This window comes from Pongo pygmaeus, chromosome 4, assembly GCF_028885625.2.
Source record: "Pongo pygmaeus isolate AG05252 chromosome 4, NHGRI_mPonPyg2-v2.0_pri, whole genome shotgun sequence".
In the NCBI taxonomy this organism is placed as follows: Eukaryota; Metazoa; Chordata; class Mammalia; order Primates; family Hominidae; genus Pongo; species Pongo pygmaeus.
In genome coordinates this window covers 84175637-84198030 of record NC_072377.2, presented here as the reverse complement: position 1 = coordinate 84198030, position 22394 = coordinate 84175637, and the positions used below count along the sequence as shown (strand labels likewise).

Below are 22394 nucleotides of genomic sequence, written 5' to 3'. Positions count from 1 at the left end.
TCCCAGCACTTTGGGAGGTCAAGGCGGGCAGATCACAAGATCAGGAGATGGAGAGCATCCTAGCCAACATGGTGAAACCCCATCTCTACTAAAAATACAAAAATTCGCTGGGCATGGTGGCACACGCCTGTAGTCCCGGCTACTCAGAGGCTGAGGCAGGAGGATGGCTTGAACCCGGGAGGCAGAGGTTGCAGTGAGCGTAGATTACGCCACTGCACTCCAGCCTGGCGACAGATCGAGACTCCATCTCAAAAAAAAAAGAGTATTAGTCGCAGTCTGCTAATTCCATTATTTCCAATAGATAGAAAAAAAAATCAGTAAATGGGCAAGTTGAGGAGTCTCTGGGCCCATGTAAAGTATGTTCCTAAGGTCTCCTACATGAAAAAAAGGGGAAACTCCAGCAGTACGAGCAAGAAATCCTGGTGAATGATAAGAGAGATGGAAAGATGTGGACTAATTTAAAATGCATTTTGGAATAGAATCATTACGATTGGATATTAGATAAAAGAATAAAGAAAGGAGCGAAAAAATGGCATCTAGATTTCTGGTTGAAACATCTAAGTAGATTGTGGTGCCATTTCCTGAGACAGGAAAGGTCACAGGAAGTGCAGGTTAGTAAATACAGTCAAGAATCTCACTTTGGATAACGTAAATTTGAGACGCATGAGAGATCTCTAAGTGGAAACATCAATAAGCAGTTGGATAGACTAATATTAACAGTCCTAACAAGAGAGGGAGACCTGGCCTGGAGACACAGAAGATACAGAAGCTGCCCAGCCCCTCTCCCTACTCTTCCATCCATAGCCTGTGGGTAGAAGACTTTTAAAAGTCAGGGCACACTTCTGCTTGGGAGACTGCATGGTTCTAATAGTCTCATATAACAGGGACAGCCAGAGGAGGAAGTCTGTGTATCAAGGCATACGTTGCCTCTCCCACAGGAGCTCCAGCTTGTGACCATGGCCAGACTTTGCCTTTCTTCATCAACTCCTGTTCAGCATAGCAAAAGTAACTTTTCACCATCCCCAGGCTATGATGGCAAAAGGGCTTTGTATATACTATATTATACAAATTGTACAATTTTTTAAGTTGTATTTCTAGATTTTCAGTTGTTAGAGAAAAACAGAATTTATTTTCTATTTTGACCTTGAATCCTGAGATTTTCTTTTCTTTTTTTTTTTTTTTTTTTGAGACAAGGTCCTCACTCTGTCACCTAGGTTGGAGTGCAATGGCGCAATCACAGCTCACTGCAGCCTCCACCTCTTGGGCTCAATCGATCCTCCTGACTCAGCTTCCTGAGTAGCTGTGACTACAGGTACATGCCACCATGCCCAGCTAATTTTTCTATTTTTTGTAGAGACAGGGTCTCACTATGTTGCCTAGGCTGATTTTCAACTCCTGGGGTCAAATGATCCACCCACCTTTGCTTCCCGAAGTGCTGGGATTACAGGCATGAGCCAGCGTCCTGATCACATCCTGAGATTTTCTAAGTTCACCTATTTATTATGATCATATATCTATAGAATTTTTTTGTTTTCTATATACACAATCATATTGACTGTGAATAATGGTTTTATTTCTTCCTTTCCTATCATTTTTTCCATTTTTAAAAACTGAGACATAATTTACATACTATAAAATTCACCTTTTTAAAGTGAACCCTTTAGTGGTTTTTATTTAGTGTATTCAGAAGGTTATGCAACTATAACCACTCTCTAATTCTAGAAAAATTTCATCATCCAAAAAAGAAACGCTGTACTCATTAGCACTGACTCCTTACAGTTCCTGGCAATCATTAATCAACCATTTCCTGAGGCATCAATTTTGCTAAAATTCATTTACTAAATAATCATTGTGTAGTTATTATGTGCTACGTACTGTTTTAGGCATTAAGGATTCAATATGAAACAAGACAAAATTCTTCCTTTTGAGGAGAAAAATACAATTTAAAACAGTGTTTTGACAGTAAAAGAAGCTGAGATATATAATGGATTAGGATGCAAAAATGCGTACACTTTTATAATAAAATATGGAATTTCAAGGTAATTTCTTGTTGGACCAGGTACTGCAAGCTCTGCCCCGGCCCTGTGGTGATATGCTTTCATTCTCCTTTCCTGCTGCAACTAACATGAGCACTTTATAGGAAAAGGTTGAGAAACACTGCTATAATGTTCATCTGTATAATGAAGGGATATACATACAATGATTACAGGTTGAATCAGTAAACCAAAGACTTGATTTCCAGCTTAGGCATAAATATTGCCCAATTATTTATTAATTATTAATTATAAATTGGTATACAATGCCTTCATCCATCCATTGAACAAATATTGAGTGGGTTTCTCATTAGTACATGATGAAAGACATAAAAATATGTAAGATACATGGTCCTGATCTTAAAAGTTTTACTCAAATCACTAGATACATAAGAAAATATAATAATATATGAGAGTTTCGAATCAGACATAACAGGCAAATTGCTTCTGGAAAATAAGAAAATTCTTTCATTATGCAATTTGTCCATTTTGTAAACAAAATGAAACACTTTATAAAAATGTTCAGCCTGGTATGATGGCTCACAGATTACCTGAGCCCAGGAGTTTGAGCCTGCAATGAGCTGTGATTACACCTTTGTATTCCAGCCTGGGCAACAGAGAGAGACTATGTCTCTAAAAATGAATAAATAATAATTAAATAATAAATAAAAATAAAAATAAATAAAATACTCATGTCAGCCTGGAACTTACACTTGGATCACCTGTCTCTAGTATCTGCAAATATACCTAGATATCAAAAAAGAAGTTGAATTAATCTATTATCCAAAGTAAATTACAAGTAACTGTACTGACTTACTTTTCAGTGCCTCATTCGTTTGTGCCTTGTGGTTAGCTGCATGATACCAGGTGATCTCAGCGCCGTCTTCTGCTGTAATCTGCCTATTTCTCAGAAAATATTCCAGTATATTTTCACTCCAAGATCCTAAAATAACAGTATTTACATGAAAAGTGATATTGTTTTTTAAAGGATAAAATTTTTTAAATTAATTTCATTGTGTATATTTAAGATACACATATGCTGTTATGTGATATATATATAGATAGATAGTAAAAAGGTTACTATAATGAAGCAAATTAACATATCCATCATCTTACATATCTGTTTTCTCTGTGTGTGGCAAGAACAGCTAAAATCTCATTTAACATGAATCCCTTATATACAGTACAGTTTTATTACCTGGAGTCCTCATGTTGCACATTAGATCTTGACTTGTTCATCTTTTTTTTTTCAATGTGAGAGCAGGTACTGTTTATTAACTGACCAGCTTAGAAAAATAATCATGGTAGACATCTTAGTTCATTCTTCTAATAAGCCTGTTGATCTGGTCCTCCCTGTTGCCAGCATCTCCACCTTCTACAAAATGGGTGGTCTCTCGGCCGGGCGTGGTGGCTCATGCGTATAATCCCAGCACTTTGGGAGGCCAAGGCGGGTGGATTACTTGAGGTCAGGAGTTCGAGACCAGCCTGGCCAACATGGTGGAACCCTGTCTCTAACAAAAATACAAAAAAAAAAAAATAGCCAGGTGTGGTGGCGCATGCCTGTAATCCCAGTTACTCCAGAGGCTGAGGCAGGAGAATCGCTTGAACATGGAAGGCAGAGGTTGCAGTGATCCGAGATCACGCCACTGCACTCCAGCCTGGGTGACAGAGTGAGACTTAAAAATAAAATAAAATAAAATAAAAATGGATGGTCTTTTTCTTCATTCTGCCTCATGGCGAAGATAATTTGAAGGGCTACAGTAAGTTATTTGCTTCTTTGAAGTGTTTTCCAACAGCATAGATCTCATGAATCAGATCCTCCATGCAGATGATGCCATATTTACCAAGAGATCGAGCAATCAAAGTGTTATCTGTTAAAGCAATTCGCTTCTTATTGATTTTGCCATAACCACGCTTGTAGAATAGTTCATTCACTGACTTCAGATTTGGGTACCCCCATGCAATATATGGCTCTACAATCCTCAGCATGTTAACTGAAGCCTGTTGAGCTTCACAAAGGCTCCACTGAAGATTTGATGAAGGCGAAGAAGCTGCAACGCCTTTCGGATCTTTGGGCTCACACCATTGACACCTCTGATCCTGAGGACAAATGCCAATTTGGGTTCTGCAGGTACACAGAAGTTGCCAGCTTTTCTTGCCATCCTTGCCATTCAAAATTCAGTTCTGTATATCTGCCTATATTCCTTGTGATAGTGTTTTGCTTTTTCACAGATAAGCTTCCTCCTTGCCTTTCGAAGCATCTTTTGGGCAAACTTCTTTCTCAGGCACTTGATCTTCAGCTCTGCGAAATTCCCTTGCTTTTTCTTAAGGGTTTCTGGCACAGCAGGAACCTTCTCTTTCTCTTCTACACTCTCCATGGTTCCAGCCGGAAAAAGAGGCAGCTTGCTCATCTTATGTATCTGTTCTGTATGCTCTAACCTACATCACCCCATTTCCTCTGCTTCCCCCTCCCCATAGCCATTGTTTTGTCACCTATTTCTGTTATATTTGATTTTTTTTTATTCCACATATAAGTGAGATCATACACTATTTTTCTTTCTGTGTCTGGCTTATTTCACTTAATGTCCTCCGGGCTCATCCATGTTGTGGAAAATGGTAAGTTCTCATTCTTCTGAATGAGATTCCATTCTGAATATTATTCTGAATAATATTCCATTTTATCTATGTACCACAGTTTATTTATTCATTCATCTATCAACAAACACTTGTTGCTTCCATACCTTGGCTACTGTAAATAATGCTGCAATGAACATGGGAGTGCAGATATCTTTACAAAGTGGTGATTTCATTTCCTTTGGGTATGTGCCCAGAAAAGGGATTGCTGAGTTATGGAGTAAAAAAAAAAATTTAACAAAGAACAGACAAGATATTGAGGGATAATAACAAAGTAGTTAGGCTGGGGAAAATATAAGATTTTAAAAACAAAGAACAAGTATTATGATGTGGCAAGTATACAATATATATAAACATGTTATATATTATATAATGTAATAATTAGTAGACATAAAGGATAGTCCGAACATCAGAAGCGTAAGAATGTAGGAAGAAAATAAAACCAAAGCAGATATTTAAAAGCTGGAAATTTCATATGATGTTATCTACAATGCTGGTCCCAGAAATATAAGGAAAACTGATGTAAAGCCAAAGCTATATTTAAAATTCTAAGTTTTACACACTTAATTGTTTTCTCTACCTGAAACCCCATTCTATATTTATATTAACAATTTAATATTTAAATTGCATATCTTACTGCATTATCTACCTTCAGATTATTCTCAGCAACATCTATATGAGTGAGCAAGTAATCTCTTGAATTAGCATTCATAAGTTTATCTAGCGTGTGCAATATACATAATTCTCATATCTTTCAACTACTTTTTGGTATAACATATTTTCTCTTGATTAAGCATTAAAACTTGTGAGTTAACCAAGACTAAGGTAAGTGGTAGCAAAAATATCTGAACCCAGATCTATTCCATACTATATCATAACATAAAAGAAGAAAATGATGAAAAAAAGTCGTCCATAATTTTACCTCCCTAATCCTTGTTCATGCTTCAAACATTTATAAAGAGCCTAGCAAGTGGCTGCAAATTCCCCATGCATGAGATTCTTTCCTCTGTTAATTATTTGTTTGTTAACTCTGCCTAACAACAGTTAAAAACCTAAAACTACTTTTTTTTTTTTTTTCCATCTGCCATCTGTGGTGGAGCTGCCACCAAAATGCAGATTTCGTAAAAACCCTTCTGGGGAAGACCACTACCCTCAAGGTTGAACCCTCGGACACAATAGAAAAGGTAAAGGCCAAAATCCAGGAATTCCTCCTGATCAGCAAAAACGGATCTCTGCTGGCAAGCAACTGGAAAATGGAGGTACTCTGTCTGACTACAACATTCAAAAGGAGTCTACTCTTCATCTTGGGTTGAGACTTTGTGGTGGTGCTAAGAAAAGGAAGAAGTCTTACACCACTCCCAAGAATAATAAATACAAGAGAAAGAAGGTGAAGCTGGCTGTCCTGAAATACTATAAGGTGGAAGAGAATGGCAAGATTAGTTACCTTTGTCGAGACTGACATTCAGATGGTGCTGGAGTGTTTATGGCAAGCTACTTTGACAGACATTATTGTGGCAAATGTTGTCTGACTTACTGCTTCAACAAACCAGAAGACAAGTAATTGTCTATGAGTTAATAAAAGACATGAGCTAACATCTTTTTTAAAAGCCCCCCAAATACCAAAAACCTTAAACCTAAAAATGGCTATCGGAAAGTGCTGATAAGATATTGAGAAAAAGTAAAATTTGATCAGAGAATGGAGGGGCATATAAAGACAAATTCTAACTAACATACATGGGCATACATGGGACTTAGCAATCACTTCTAAAACTGGGCTGCAGAATTAAAAAAAAAAAAAAAAAAGGACAGTTAGGTGGAGGATCCACTATCCCCAAAGCAGTCTCCCACTCAAAACACGTGGCCCTATTTGGCATATATAATAGAGTCACAGACCTTTCATACTAAGATGGCAACACATGGCCATCATTCTTTAAAATATTAAGGTAGCCATTTTAGAAGGCACATTATTGATTGGCTGTAACAAATGTCCAACAATAGGAAAATAATTAAATCACAGTACATATGCATGATAGAATATGTGACTAACATGGCTGTTAAAAATGAAGGTTTTGAGATATACCAAATGATTTAGAGGACTGATAAGCATGACGTTACCAGAAAAACCTAAATGTTGGTTAATGGTTCATATTGGATATTTCCACAGCACTTTTTATTTATTTATTTATTTTTTATTTAAGTTCTAGGGTACATGTGCACAACGTGCAGGTTTGTTACATATGTATACATGTGCCATGTTGGTGTGCTGCACCCATTAACTCATCATTTACATTAGGTATATCTCCTAATGCTTTCCCTCCCCCCTCCCTCCACCCCACGACAGGCCCCGGTGTGTGATGTTCCCCTTCCTTCCACAGCACTTTTCAACTAAACATACTGCATTCAGAATTTTTATAAAGGCAACTTACAGAGTAATAATAAAATACCAGGACTCTAGAATTTAAAAAAATTTAAAGTAAGAAGTTTTCCTTACCCTTTTACTAAGTGAAATTGTTAGTTTGTATTTAAGCCACGACTGTATATATCTTAAAACTTAAAGAGGATCCAATTACCTATGATCTAAGGTCTTAGTATTATTATTTAAACAGGCTGTAACTCTGAAAACAGGGCCAAGAGAAAGGCAAAAATAGTTGCAACTTTTTTAAGATTGAGTTTTTGAGTACTTTTTTATTGGTTTTGTTTGTTGTTTTTTGTTTTTGTTTTTGTTTTTGTTTTGAGCCAGAGTCTTGCTCTGTTACTCAGGCTGGAGTGCAGGGGCATGATCTCAGCTCACTGCAATCTCCGCCTCCTGTGTTCAAGCAATTCTTATGCTTCAGCCTTCTGAACAGCTAGGATTACCGACATGCACCATTACATTGGCTGCTTTTTGTATTTTTAGTAGAAATGGTGTTTCACCACGTTGGCCAGGTTGTTCTCAAACTCCTGGCCTCAAGCAATCTGCCGCCCTTTGCCTCCCAAAGTGCTGAGATTATAGGTGTGAGCCACCGTGCCTGGCCTTTTGAGCAGTTTTCATTTACAGAAAAAAATTAGGCTGGGCATGGTGGCTCACGCCTGTAATCCCAGCACTTTGGGAGGTCGAGGTGGGCAGATCATCTGAGATCAGGAGTTTGAGACCAGCCTGGACAATATGTTGAAACCCCTTCTCTACTAGAAATACAAAAATTAGCTGGGTGTGGTGGCTCACGTCTGTAGTCCCAGCTACTCAGGAGTCTGAGGCAGGGAAATAGCTCGAACCCAGGAGGTAGAGGTTGCAGTGAGCCGAGATCACACCACTGCACTCCGGCTTGGGTGACAGAGCAAGACTCCGTCTCAAAAAACAAACAAAAAAATTAAGCAAAAAGAGCAAAGTTCCCATGTCATCCCCACTCTTCCCTCAATTTCCCTGGTTTTTGCTTTTTTGGTAATTAAAAAATTGCTTTTATTTAAAGCTCCCCAATTTTTAACATCTTGCATTAGTGTGGTATGTCTGTTAGAATAGATGAGCCAATACTGACATTTTGTTATTAACTAAAGTCCATAGTTTACATTAGAATTCACTCTTGGTGTCACACATTTTATAGGTTTTGACAGATGTCTAGGTGTACATCTGAGATAGCAGGTTCAGTTATGGGCCACTGGAATAAAGTGAGTATCACAATAAAGCAAGTCACACAATTTTTGGTTTCCCAGTACATATAAAAGTTATGTTTTCACTGTTATGCTGTAGCCTATTAGTTGTACAATAGCATGATGTCTAAAAAAAAGTGCATACCTTAATTTTAAAATACTTTATTGCTAAAAAGTGTTAATCATCTGAGCCTTCCGCTAGCTGTAATCCTTTGACTGGTGGAGGGTCTTGCCTCAATGGTGATGGCTATTGACCAATCAGGGTGGTGGCTGCTGAAGGCTGTGGCGGCTGTGACAATTTCTTAAAATAAGGCAATGAAGTTATCGACATCAGTGGATTCTTCCTTTCATGAAAGATCTCTCTGTAGCACACAATGCTGTTTGATAGCATTTTACCCACAGGAGAACTTTCAAAATGAGAGTCAATTCTCTCAAACTCTGCCGCTGCTTTAACAACTAAGTGTATGTAATATTCTTTATCATCTGTGGTCATTTCAACAATGTTCACAGCATCTTCACCAGAAGTAGATTACATCTCAAGAAAATACTGTCTTTGCTCATACATAAGAAGGAACTCCTAGTTCATTGAAGTCTTATCATAAAATTGCAATAATGTAGTCACATCTTCAGGCTCCATTCTAATTCTAGTTCTCTTACTTTTTTTTTTTTTTTTGAGATGGAGTCTCGCTCTTTCGCCCAGGCTGGAGTGCAGTGGCACGATCTCGGCTCACTGCAAGCTCTGCCTCCTGGGTTCATGCCATTCTCCTGCCTCAGCCACCCGAGTAGCTGGGACTACAGGTGTCTGCCACCACGCCCGGCTGATTTTTTGCATTTTTAGTAGAGACGGGGTTTCACTGTGTTAGCCGGGATGGTCTCGATCTCCTGACCTCATGATCCGCCTGCCTCAGCCTCCCAAAGTGCTGGGATTACAGGCATGAGCCGCTGCGCCCCGCCTTCTCTTGCTATTTCTATCATATTTGCAGTTACATCCTCTACTGAAGTCTTGCATCCCTCAAAGTCACCCACGAGAGTTGGAATCAACTTCTTCCAAACTCCTGTTAATGTTGATATTTTTACCTTCTCCCATTAATCACAAATCTTCTTGATGGAATCTAGGATGATGACTCTTTGCCCACATCCATCAGAGGAATCACTATCTATGGCAGCTATAGATTTACAAAACATTTCTCAAATAATAAGACTTGAAAGTCAAGATTACCCTTTGATCCATGGGCTGCAGAATAGATGCAAGCATGCAGGAAAACAACATCAATCTCTTTGCACATCTCCATCAGAGCTCTTGGGTGACCAGGTGCCTTGTCAATGAACAGTAATATCTTGAAAGAAATCTTTTTTTTCCTGAGCAGCAGGTCCCCACTGTGGGCTTAAAATATTCTGTAAATCATGCTATAAACAGACGTGCTGTCATCCAGGCTTTGTTGTTACGTTTCTAGAGCACAGGCAGAGAAGTAGATGTAGCATAATTCTTAAGGACCCTGTGATTTTCAGTATAGTAAATCTGGCTTCCACTTAAAGCACTGGCTTCCACTTAAAGTCACCAGCTGCATTAGCCCTAACAAGAAAGTCAGCCTGTCTTTTGAAGCTTTTAAGCCAACTATTGGCTTTTCCCGTCTAGCAATGAAAGTTCTAATGGCATCTTCTTACAATAGAAGGCTGTTTTATTTACACTGACAATCTATTGTTGGCCCTGCACAGTGGCTCATGCTTGCAGTCCCAGCTCTTTGGGAGGCTGAGGTGGGAGGATCACTTGAGCCCAGGAGTTCGAGACCAGCTGGGGCAACATGACGAAATCCTGTCTCTACAAAAAAATACAAAAATTAGTAGGCTGTGGTGGTGTGTGCCTATAGTTCCAGCTACTTGAGGGGCTGAGGTGGGAGGATCGATTGAACCCAGGAGGTCAAGGCTGCAATTAGCCATGATCATGCCACTGCACTCCAGCCTGTGTTACAGAGGAAGACCCTGTCAAGAAAGAGAGAAAGAAAGAAAGAAAAGAAGGAAGGAAGGAAGGAAGGAAGGAAGGAAGGAAGGAGAAAGAAAGAAAGAAAGAAAAAGAAAGAAAGAAAGAAAGAAAGAAAGAGAAAAGAAAATCTGCTGTTAGTGTAGCTACTTTCATCAATGATCTTAACTAGATCTTCTGGATCACTTGCTGTAGCTTCTCCATTAGCACCTGCTGCTTCACCTTGAAATTTTTTGTTGTAGAAACAGCCTTTTCCCTTAAACCTCATGAACCAACCTCTGAGAATCTCCAGCTTTTCTTCTGTAGCTTCTGTACTTCTCACATTCTTCACAAAATTGATGAGAGTTAGGGTCTTACTCTGGATTAGGCTTTGGCTTAAGGGAATGTTGTGGCTGGTTTGATCTATCCAGACCACTCAAACTTTCTCCATATATTGGGGGAACCAGCCCCCAATATTTCAATGTAGGTTCTTTTCTATTTTCCCTGAGTGTCAGCTGGTCTGAGAAATAAAGAGAAAGAGTACAAAGAGAGAAATTTTACAGCTGGATCTCCAGGGGTGACATCACATATTGGTAGGACCGTGATGATGACCCCGAGCCACAAAACAAGCAAGTCTTTAATTAGGGATTTTAAAAGGGGAGGGGGTGTATGAACAGGGAGTAGGTCACAAGGATCACATGCTTCAAAGGGCAATTAAGATCACAAGGCAAGGCAAAATTAGAATTACTGATGAGGGTCTATGTCCCGCTGTGCACATATTGTCTTGATAAACATCTTAACAGGAAACAGGGTTTGAGAGCAGAGAACCAGTCTGACTAGAATTTACCAGACTGGAATTTCCCAATCCTAGTAAGCCTGAGGGTCCTGCAGGAGGCCAGGGTGTATTTCAATCCTTATCTCAACCGCATAAGACAGACACTCCCAGAGCAGCCGTCTATAGACCTCCCCCCAGGAATGCATTCCTTCCCCAGGGTTATTCCTTGCTGGGAAAAGAATTCAGCGATATCTCTCCTACTCGCACATCCATTTACAGGCTTTCTGCAAGAAGGAAAATATGGCTCTATTCTGCCCGACCTCCCAGGCAGTCAGACCTTATGGTTATCTTCCCTTGTTCCCTGAAAATTGCTGTTATTCTGTTCTTTTTTAAGGTACACTGATTTCATATTGTTCAAACACACATTTTACAATCAATTTGTACAACAGTGGTCCTGAGGTGACGTACATTCTCAGCTTATGATGATAACATGATTAAGAGATTAAAGTAAAGCCAGGCATAAGAAATTATAAGAGTATTATTAGGGAAGTGATAAATGTCCATGAAATCTTTACAATTTATGTTCTTCTGCCTCGGCTCCAGCTGGTCCCTTCATTCGGGGTCCTTGACTTCCCGCAACATCCATATCAGCAATAGGGCTGTTTTGCTTTCTTATAATTTGTGTGTTCCATGGAGTGGCGTTTTTAATTTTCTTCAAGAGCTTTTCCTTTGTATTGACAACTTAGCTGTTTGGCACAAGAGGCCTCTCTCAGCTTTCTAAATGCTTTTCTCACTAAGCTTAATCATTTCTAGCTTTTGATTTTGTTTTTGTTTTTTTTAGAGACAAGTCTCACTCTGTTGCCCAGACTGGTGTGTAATGGTGCAATCATAGCTCACTATAATCTGAAACTCATGGGCTCAAGTGATCCTCCTGCCTGGGTGTCCAAAGTAGCTAGGACTACAGGTGCATACCACCACAGCCAGCTAATTTTTAAAATTTTTTGTAGAAACAAGGTCTTGGTACATTGCCCAGGCTGGTCTTGAACTGCTGGCTTCATGTGATCTTCCCACCTCAGCCTCCCAAAGTTCTGGGATTACAGGCATAAGCCACTGTGCCCAGCCCTCTGGCTTTCAATTTTAAGTGAGAAACAGGTGACTCTTCCTTTCACATAAACACTTAGACCCATTGTATGGTTATTAACTGGCCTAATTTCAATATTGTTGTGTCTCAGGAAATAGTAAGACCCTAGGAGAGGGAGAGAGACAGGAGTATGGCTGGTTGGTGAAGCAGTCTGAACACACACCATATTTATTTATTTATTTTTTATCCTCGCCAAGCCAGCCAGCATGCACTGCCCAAGCCAGCAAGGCTCACACACCACATTTACAGATTAAGTTTGACTTTGTGGTGCCCCAAAACAATTATTATAGTAGTATTTGAAGATCACTGATCACAGATCACCATAATAAATATAATACTTTTAAAATCTGAAATATTGCAAGAATTCCCAAAATGTGACAAACACAAAGTGAACACATGCTATTGAAAAATACGGCACCAACAGACTTGCTCAATACGAGGTTGCTACAGACCTTCAATTTGTTAAAAAAAAAAAAAAAAAAGGATTATCTGCAAAGCACAATAAAATGAAGTACAATAAAACAAGGGATGCTTGTACAATGGCATGTATCCACCACTACAATATCATATGGAATCACGTGTTGCTGCTCCAAACCTCTATGCTCCCTCTATTTATCCCAACCTCCTTCCCTGTGCAACCTGTGGCTGTTCTCCAGCTACCATAGCAGAGTTGATCAGCTGGAACATAAATTTATGCCTTGCAAAGCCCAAAATTTAATATCTGGTTCTTTACAGAAAAAGTTTGCTGACCACTAAGATATGGAAACAACCTAAGCGCCATCAGCGGGTAAATGGATAAAGAAAATGTGGTATAGATACACAATGGAGTACTATTCAGCCTTAAAAAAGAAAATTCCGTCATCTTCGACAAATGAAGAAACCTGGAGGGCAGTATGCTAAGTGAAATAAGCCAGGTATGGAAAGAAAAATACTGCATAGTCTCACATTTGGGATATCAAAAAGTAGAGCTCTAGGAGTAGAAAGTAGAATAGTGGTTACCAGAGGCCAGGGATGCAGCCAGGGCAATTGGATTGGAGGGGGATATGTCAGTCAAAGGGTGCAAAGTTCCGGTTAGACAGGAGGAACAAGTTCCCGAGATCTATTGCACAGCATGGTGACTATAGTTAGTAATTCCAGGCCTGCTGGCTCACAACTGTAACTCTAGCACTTTGGGAGGCTGAGGCGGAAGGACTGCTTAAGCTCAGTAGTTCGAGACCAGCCTGGGCAATGAAGCAAGACCTTGTCTCTACCACTAAAACTAACAATAATAAGAACTCAGGCATGGTGGTGTGTGCCTGTAGTCCCCGCTATTCAGGAGGCTGAGGCAGGAAGATCACTTGAGCCCAGGAGGTCAAGGCTGCAGTGAGCCATGATTGCACCACTGCACTCACAGCCTGGGTGACAGAGGGAGACCCTGTCTCAATAATAATAATAATAATAGTGTATTATATATTTTGAACTTCTTAAATGAGTAGATTTTAAATGTTCTCATTACAAAGAAATGATAAGTATGTGAGGTGATGGATATATTAATTAGCCTGACTTAATCATTTTACCATGTATACATGTATCATAACATCACATTGTATCTCACAAATATGCAATTATTATTTGTCAATTAAAAATAAAATTAAAAAAGAAAGTTTGCTATTTGCTGACCCCTGGACTAGACAATCATTAAGGTTCCTTCCAGTTTCCAAAAGTGACTACCAGAATTGACTTACCATTAAAGACAATGTACCATATGTCCACACAAAAACCTGTACACAAATGTTCACAGTAGCATTATTCACTATACCCAAAAGATGGAAACAACTCAAATGTCCGTCAACTAATGAGTGGATAAACAAAATGTGGTGTTTCATGCAATTCCTTTTTTGGCTGTAAAAAGGAATGAAGTATTGAAACATGCTACAAGATGGATGAATCTTGAAAACACTATGATAAGTGGAAGAAGCCAGACATAAGAGGGTCTATATTGGATGATTCCATTTATATGAAACGTCCAGAACAGGCAAATTCATAGAGACAGAAAGTAGAAGAATAGCAGTTGTGGGTGTTAAAGGGTGGGGGATGGGGAAGTGTTTCTTTTTGTAAGGTGAAGATGTTTTAAAATTAATTGTGGTAATTGTTGCACAAGTCTGTGAATAAGCTAAAATCAAGTAAATAAGCTAAAACCACTGAATTATACTCTTTAAATGAGTAAGTTGTATATTAATAGTATGCAAATTGTACATCAGTAAGGATTTTTCAGAATTTATTAATTTTTTTTAAGGCTCTGGCTCTGTTGCCCAGGCTGGCATGTTCTTGGTTCACTGCAGCCTCTCCGGCTCAAGCGATTCTCCCACCTCAGTCTCCTCCTGAGTGGCTGGGTCCACAGGTATGTGCCACCACCATACCTGGCTAATTTATTTGTTTTCTTTTGTAGAGATAAGGCCTCCCTGTGTTGCCCAGGCTGATCCAAACTCCAGGGCTCAAGCGATCCTCCTGCCTTTCAAAGTGTTCAGATTACAGGCGTAAACCACCAAGCCCGGCCAAGACGGAACTTTTCACTATACATCCTATTGTGCCTTTTGAACTTTTTTATGTTGAGAATGTGTGTGTGTGTGTGTGTGTGTTTAAGGGGGAAAAATGACATATAACGGAAGAATCTGGTTAAGAATTAGTTTTATCAGTAACTCAGTAATGAGAAGAAATTTTTTGTTTTTGTTTTGAGACAGAGTCTCTCTCTGTTGCTCAGGCTGGAGTGCAGTGGCACGATCTCGGCTCACTGCAAGCTCCGCCTCCCGGGTTCACGCCACTCTGCTGCCTCAGCCTCCGGAGTAGCTGAGACTACAGGCGCCGCCACCACGCCCGGCTAATTATTTTGTATTTTTAGTAGAGACGAGATTTCACAGTGTTAGCCAGGACGGTCTTGATCTCCTGACCTCGTGATCCGCCCACCTCGGCCTCCCAAAGTGCTGGGATTACAGGCGTGAGTCACCGCGCCCGGCCCGCAAATTTGTTTTTTTAAAAATGGCATTTGTCGGGAATTGGACATTTTTCACTTGTGCACACATTTTATTCCAAGATTTTGTAAACCTTGCATCGATTCAGAAGAGAATCTGGATTTATACAGCCTGTGAGTGAGAATGGTGTAAGTCTTGAGTGTGAGCTTTGTCCCAGATTTGTTTGGATTCTTAGGAAAACTAGGCATTAAAAGGATTTATACTGAGAAGTAAAGAGCACAAGGGTTAAAAAAGGAAAACTCTGGTCTGAAGAAAATGTTCTATGGAGGTTTAGCCCAGATCTTAGAAAAGTGAGAGAGAAAAAAGTTCACATCCTTTGATCCAGTAATTTCAGTTACAAGAATCATGTCCAGGATAAAAACAAACCAAAAACATAACTGAGAAAGAACAATGCAAAAATGTTCATTGTAAGAACGAATTCTAACAAAAAACAAAACAAAACAAAACAAAACAGGAAACGACTGATTAACGTTCAACATTAGGAGGAGACTGGTTAATTACAATATAATTGTATACAATATAATTGTATAAAACAATTCAGTCATTCAAAATTATGTTTATAAAAACCTTGGTGACATGGGATAGTATAAGATGCAGGATTTTAGAAATTATGTTTACCATGATCTTAACTCTATTTTTAAGAGTCAGGGTTGTTAGAAAATACCAAAAAGTTAGTAGTGGTGCCTGTGGGTATCAGCATTTGGGGGATTTGTTTTTCCTATTTCCCTATACTAATATACTTTATAAATGTTCTATAATGGCATTTATCAGGACCTGGACATTTTTCGCTTACACACACATTTTATTCCAAGATTCTGTAAACCGTGCATCGATTCAGAAGAGAACCTGTATTTATACAGCCTGCTAGTCAGAATGGTGAAAGCGTGTATCATTTTTACAATTAGGGAAAAAATCTAAACTGAAGAAAGAACGCGTCACTGACGTTGTCTCATGCCACTACTTCAGTTTACAGAAAATATACTGTAACCTTCAAGAGCGGAACTGCTGTCCCGCGAGTTGAAGCACCTGATTCCAAGGGGAATCAAGCGAGCCGCACTCTGCCAGCTTTCCAGGCAGCGCGCTCAGCAGCGGGACTATGCCGGGCCCGGCCCAGTCCGCATTCCCAAGCCTCCCCAGCTTTCAAAGAGGAACCGACTGACCCAGACCGCCCCCATGCGGTCGGCTGAAATTAAGAATTAGGGAAACGTCACATTCCTTTCTTTCCATCCCAGACCTCAAAAGACACTGACCCCGCCATTCTCGACCTCCCCTTAACGCCTGTCCCTTAGCGCCCACCCGGCAAACCGAGGTCCTCGCCAGGAGATCGCGGGCGCGCCCCGAGTGCAGAGCAGGCTCCAAGCCCAGCCGCCCGCTTCTGCGCGGCGCGCTCCCAGGTCTCTAGCAAAGAAGACCGCGGGAGCCCGCAAAAGGAGGGTGCCGCCGGCGGAGCCTCTCAAAGCGCCCCACCTCCAGGCAGAGGCCGCGCGCTCGGCGCTTACCTGGGCCTCCAGCGGATACTGCCATGGTGACGACGCCCGCTGTCCGCGCAGGCGCCCAGGCTGGCGCCCCTGCTAACCGAGCACTGGTGGCAGGGAAATTCGACTCCACAAACCACAGGCCTCGGCGGGGGAGGAGCACTGCGGGCGCCAGCGAAGCGAAACCAAACAGAGCCGCGGCACGCAGGCGCAAAGGCTGGCGCGCCGCTCCGCCGTGCAGGTGTTGGCGAAGCGCTCCTCCGAAAGGTTTCGGAAGCCGGTGGTAGCTCTGAAGATAACGCTGCGTTAGGGCATACTGCGGCGCAGGATGCAACTCCGATTGAAAGCAGTTGCTGGAGTGGAGCACGAATTTCAAAAGTTGGGTACATTTTCTTTTAAATGTTAGTAATATCCTAAAAGGGTGTGGAATCATTACTGATAAAAATCAGTGTTTCTGGCCGGGCACGGTGGCTCAGGCCTGTACTCCAGCACTTTGGGAGGCCGAGGTGGGCGGATCACTTGAGGTCAGGAATTCGAGACCATCCTGGCCGACATGGTTAAAACCAGTCCTTACTGAAAATTTAAAAAATTATCCGGGCATGGTGGCGCGCGCCTGTAATCCCAGCTACTCGGGAGGCTGAGGCACAAGAATGGCTTGAACCGGAGAGGTGGAGGTTGCAGAGAGCCGAGATCGCTCCACTGCGCTCCGGTCTGTGCGATAGAGCTAGACTCTGTCAAAAAATAAATAAATAAATAAATAAATAAGTTTTTGTACAAAGTTACCGAGCTGATAACTTGAAGTTTTCTCTCCCCTTCTGTCTCTCTACCAGTGTTCACTCAGAAAACGCTCTCAGCAACTGGGTCCTCCCATCCACTGTCTTTCTAGCTCTCCTTAAACTCATTACTTTCTGAAGCCAAACTAGTGATCAGAATTAGCAACAAAGCTCTGCCATTTTCAGCTTCTGTGACCAAAAAACTCAATCTGCCAGTGGTAGAGTTAGGATAACTATCATCACCTGACACGTAATACAAAGGGGAGCTATTCTGGCCCAGCCTTTCAGATAAAATATTTTTCATCACTCCAAAGCAATCACTCTCCATTTACCCGCTTCCTACCCCCAGGCAACAACTCATCTACTTTCTGTCTCATGAATTTGCCTATTCTGGAATTTCATGTAAATAGAATCACAGACTGTATGTATGATCTTTGTAACTGGCTTCTTTCACTTAGCATGTTTTCAAAATTCATCCATGTTTTAGCATTTATCAGTACTTCCTTCTTATGTTGGAATAAATTCCAGTTTGTAAATACCACATTTTATGTGTGTCCATTCGACAGCTGATGGACATTCGGGTTGTTTCTACATTTTGTCTTTTATGAATGCTGCTGCTATGAACATTCACGGACAAGTTTTGTGTGGATGTATATGAACACATTCCTGTGTACATATCTGTGTACATACCTAGGAGTGGAACTACTTGTTCATATAGTAACTGTTTAACTGTGTGAGGAACTGCCAGTTTTGCAAATCAGCTGTACCATCTTTCATTCCCACCAGCAATGTATGAAGATTCCAATTTCCCCACATCCTTACCAGTACTTGTTATTATGTGTTTTTTAAATTATAGCATCCTAGTAGATATGAAGTACTACCTCATTATCTTGATTTGCAGTTCCCTACTAATAATATTGAGCACATTTTCAGGTGCTTATTGGTCATTTATATATTTCCTTTGGAGAAATGTCTTCTCAAATCCTGTGCTCATTTCAATTGAGAATTCTTTATATAGTCTCAATACAAGTCCCTTAACAGATAATTTGCAAATATTTGCAATATTTTCTCTCATTGTGCAGATTGTCTTTTCACTTCCTTGATGGCACTGATTGCAGTACAAGTCTTTTTTAAAAAACTTCTTTTTTTTTTTAGATGAAGTCTTACTCTGTTGCCCAGGCTGGAGTGCAGTGGCACGATCTCGGCTCACTGCAACCTCCACCTCCCGGGTTCAAGTGATTCTCCCGCCTCAGCCTCCTGAGTAGCTGGGATTTCAAGCACACACCACCACACCCAGCTAATTTTTGTATTTTTAGTAGAGACAAGGTTTCACCATGTTGACCAGGCTGGTCTCGAACTTCTGACCTCAAGTGATCCACCCGCCTCAGCCTCCCAAAGTGCTGGGATTGCAGGCATGAGCCACTGTGCCCGGCTTTTCTTTTTTTTTTTTTTTTTAACTTTTAACTTCAGGGGTCCAAGTGCAGGTTTGTTACATAGGTAAACTGTGTCATAGGGGTTTGTTGTACAGGTTGTTTCATCACCCAGGTATTAATCCTAGTACCCATTCATTGTTTCTCCTGGTCCTCTCCCTCCTCCCACCCTCCACCCTCCAAAAGTCCCAGTGTGTCGTTCCCCACTCTGTCCATGTGTCTCATCATTTAGCTCTCACTTATAAGTAAGAGCATGCAGTATTTGGTTTCTGTTCCTGCATCAGTTTGCTAAGTTTTTATGACATTTGGTCACAATATTACAATATTTTCATATATTTTACAATAACTGACTCAAAATTCCTCTTCACTGTCCTTATTTTTAGAGCTGCATGTTGAAGTGTGAGGCGTGAAAGGATATGTCTGATATTTGCTTTAAAATGCCCCAGCAAAGAAATTAAGGGATGGATGAAGCAAAACAGGCAAGTCTTGACAGTGTTGACTTGGAGGATTGTTGTAGGCTGGGTATATAGATTTTCATCCTATTTCCTTTACTTCTGAGTGTTTGGAAATTTTATGGTAAAAATAAGTCTAATTACTTTTTTGGCACAAAACAAAGGTTTTGTAAGTTAAGGGTACATGCTGCACTGGGGAAAGAATATAACGATTAGAATGTGAGACACAGGCCCCAATTTGAGTCTGGGGCTGCTTTTGGTGACATCTAAACAGGAATAAAGGCCAGGCGTGGTGGCTCACACATGTAATCCCAGCACTTTGGGAGGCTGAGGCAGGAGGAGACCAGGACTTTGAGACCAGCCTGGGCAACATAGTGAGACCCATCTCTACAAAAAATAAAAACAAGCCAGGTGTGTCGGCATGTGCCTGTAGTATCAGCTAATCAGGAGGCTAAGGTGGGAGGATTGCTTGAGCCCAGGAGGTCAAGGCTGCAGTGAGCCATGATCACATCACTGCACTCCACCTGGGCCACACAGTGAGACTCTGTCTCAAAATCAAAACAAAAGCACTGCATGAATACAGCTTATCTCATTTTCAGAGTCCTAATAGCTAGAAAGTTTTCCCTCAAATTCCAATTTAGTTTCTAGCTGTGTGACTTTGGACAGATTACTCTCTCTCTGAACTTGGTATCTAGTCTATGAAATGCAATAATAAATCACAGGGGAACTGGGTGCAGTGGCACGCACTTGTAGGCTCAGCTACCCAGGAGGCTGAGGCAGGAGGATGGGTTAAGAGCGTAAGTTCAAGGCTGTAGTGTGCCATGACTGTGCCTGTGAATAGCCACTGCACTCTAGGCCTGGGCAATACAATGAGACCCTGTCTCATAAATAAATAAATAAATAAATTTAAAAATAAATTACAGGGTAATATTCCTTGTTCTGAAATTTGCTTTGTCTGATAGCAAAATAACCACTCCAGCTTTGTCCCCTTTTCTTCTTCTTTTTGGTGTTTGCATGGAATATCTTTTTCCATCCTTTTACTTTTTAACCTGCATGTACCATTGTATCATAAGTGGCTTGTATAGATAGCATATAAGTTAGGTTTTAAAAAAATCCATCTGGCCAGGCATGGTGGCTCATGCCTGTAATTCCAGTCCTTTGGGAGGCCAAGACAGGCAGATCAGTTGAGGACAGGAGTTCAAGACCATCCTGGGCAAAATGGTGAAACCCCATCTCTAATAAAAACAAAGAAAAAATTAGCCAGACGTGGACATGCCTGTAATCCCAGCTACTCAGGAGGCTGAAGCAGGAGAATCACTTGAACCTGGGAGGTGGAGGTTACAGTGAGCCAGGATTGTGCCACTGCACTCCAGCCTGGGTGACAGAATAAGTGAGACTCGATCCAAAAAAAAAAAAAAAAATCCAATCTATGTGTTTTAATTGCCATATTTAGACCATTTACATTTAATGTAACTGTTATTTATTTTTATTTTTAGGGACAGGGTCTTGCTCAGTGGCCCAGGCTGGAGTACAGCGGTATGATCACAGCTCACTGCAGCCTCAAACTACTGGGCTCAAATGATCTCCCACCTCAGCCTCCTGAGTAGCCAGGACTATAGGCATGCACTACCATGGTTGGCTAATTCTTTTATTTTAAATTTTATGTAGATACAGTGCCTCACTACATTGCCCAGTCTGATCTTGAACTCCTGGCCTCAAGTGATCTTCCTGCTTCAGCCTCCTGAAGTGTTGGGATTATGGGCATTAGCCACCACACCTGGCCTAGTGTAATTTTTGATACAGCTGGATTTAGGTCTACCATTTTAGCATTAATTTTTCTTGTTGGTCCCTTGTTTCTTTTACACTTGTTTTCCTTGCTGGCTTTATTTTGAATTATTTATTTTTCCAAATTCCACTTTATATGTCGGCTTTTTAAACATATCTCCTTGCACAGTTTTTTAAAATGGTTGCTCTAGAGATGATCATTACATACCAAACTTTTTGTAACCTACTATAATGTTTTACCACTTTAAGTGAAATTTAGAAAACTTACTATATAGGTTCTTTCACTGTCCCCTTGGTTAGGATGCAGTTTTCATCTGTATTACATCTATATGCATTGAAAATCCCATAAGATGATGTTATAATTTTTTTATTTCAGCAGTTATATATATTTTAACAAACATATAAGTCTATTTGGTTTATGCAGAGATTTGCCATTTTGGTTGCTCTTCCTTCTTTGCAATCATTTTCCTTCCCCATGAACTTCCTTTAGCATTTCTGTTAAAGGAGGACTACTAGCAATGAATTATTTTAGCTTTCCTTCTTCTGATAATGTCTTTATTTCAGCCAGGTGTGATGGCTCATGCCTCTAATCCCAGCATTTTGGGAGGCCGAAGCAGGCAGATCACCTGAGGTCAGGAGTTTGAGACCATCCTGACCAACATGGTGAAACTCGTCTCTACTACAAATACAAAAAAATTAGCCGGGTGTGGTACCATGCACCTGTAATCCCAGCTACACTTCTGGAGGCTCAGACAGGAGAACTGCTTGAACCGGGAGGCGGAGGTTGCAGTGAGCTGAGATTGCACCACTGCATTCCAGCCTGGGCAACAGAGTGAGACTCCATCTCATTTAAAAAAAAAAAAAAAAAAAAAGTAAAAAAAGAAAATGTCTTTATTTCATTTTCTTTCCTAAAGAATATATTTGCTGGATAAAGGATTGTGTGTTGACAGTTTTGTTGCTTTTTTAAAGCACTTTATAAATGTTGCTCCATGGTTTCTGATGAGAAATCTACCATCACTGAAATCTTTGGTTCTCCTATATACAAAGTGTTGTTTTCTTCCAGTTGCTTTCAAAGTATTTTCTTTACACTTGGTTTCATCACTTTGATTATGATGTGCCTGGGTGTGGTTTTCCTTTTTGGGATTTGCTGTGCCAGTAGACCGGCTTTAAATAGAATGCTATGTAAATGTATGTGAATATTTGTTTTTTGCCAGATGTTTGGAAGTTTTCAGCTATTATTTCTTCAGATTTTTTTTCTTCCAATTGTTCTTTTTGGACTCCTAAGACATGAATATTAGACTGTTTCA

General features: G+C 40.4%; 1 protein-coding gene and 2 pseudogenes across 5 annotated transcripts in view; 1 reads left to right on the top strand and 2 right to left on the bottom strand.

The window, feature by feature from the left end:
• Positions 1 to 17608, bottom strand: part of FAM151B (family with sequence similarity 151 member B) — a 58114-nt gene extending 40506 nt beyond the window's left edge. For 3 of the 5 annotated variants that reach the window (XM_063665447.1, XM_063665448.1, XM_063665449.1), the window contains exons 1-2: positions 16672 to 17178; positions 2851 to 2976 (exon numbers count right to left, since the gene is read on the bottom strand). In XM_063665447.1, the coding sequence (XP_063521517.1) occupies positions 2851 to 2976; positions 16672 to 17080 (535 nt within the window). In that variant the 5' untranslated portion in view covers positions 17081 to 17178. Of the gene's footprint in view, positions 1 to 2850; positions 2977 to 9510; positions 9742 to 16671 lie in introns of all 5 variants that reach the window. The other 2 variants (XM_063665450.1, XM_054487339.2) reach the window with 2 other exon arrangements.
• LOC129037084 (large ribosomal subunit protein uL30-like) lies at positions 3426 to 4760 on the bottom strand (annotated as a pseudogene).
• Positions 5344 to 6228, top strand: LOC129037083 (ubiquitin-ribosomal protein eS31 fusion protein-like; annotated as a pseudogene).
• Positions 17609 to 22394: the final 4786 nt, after the last annotated feature.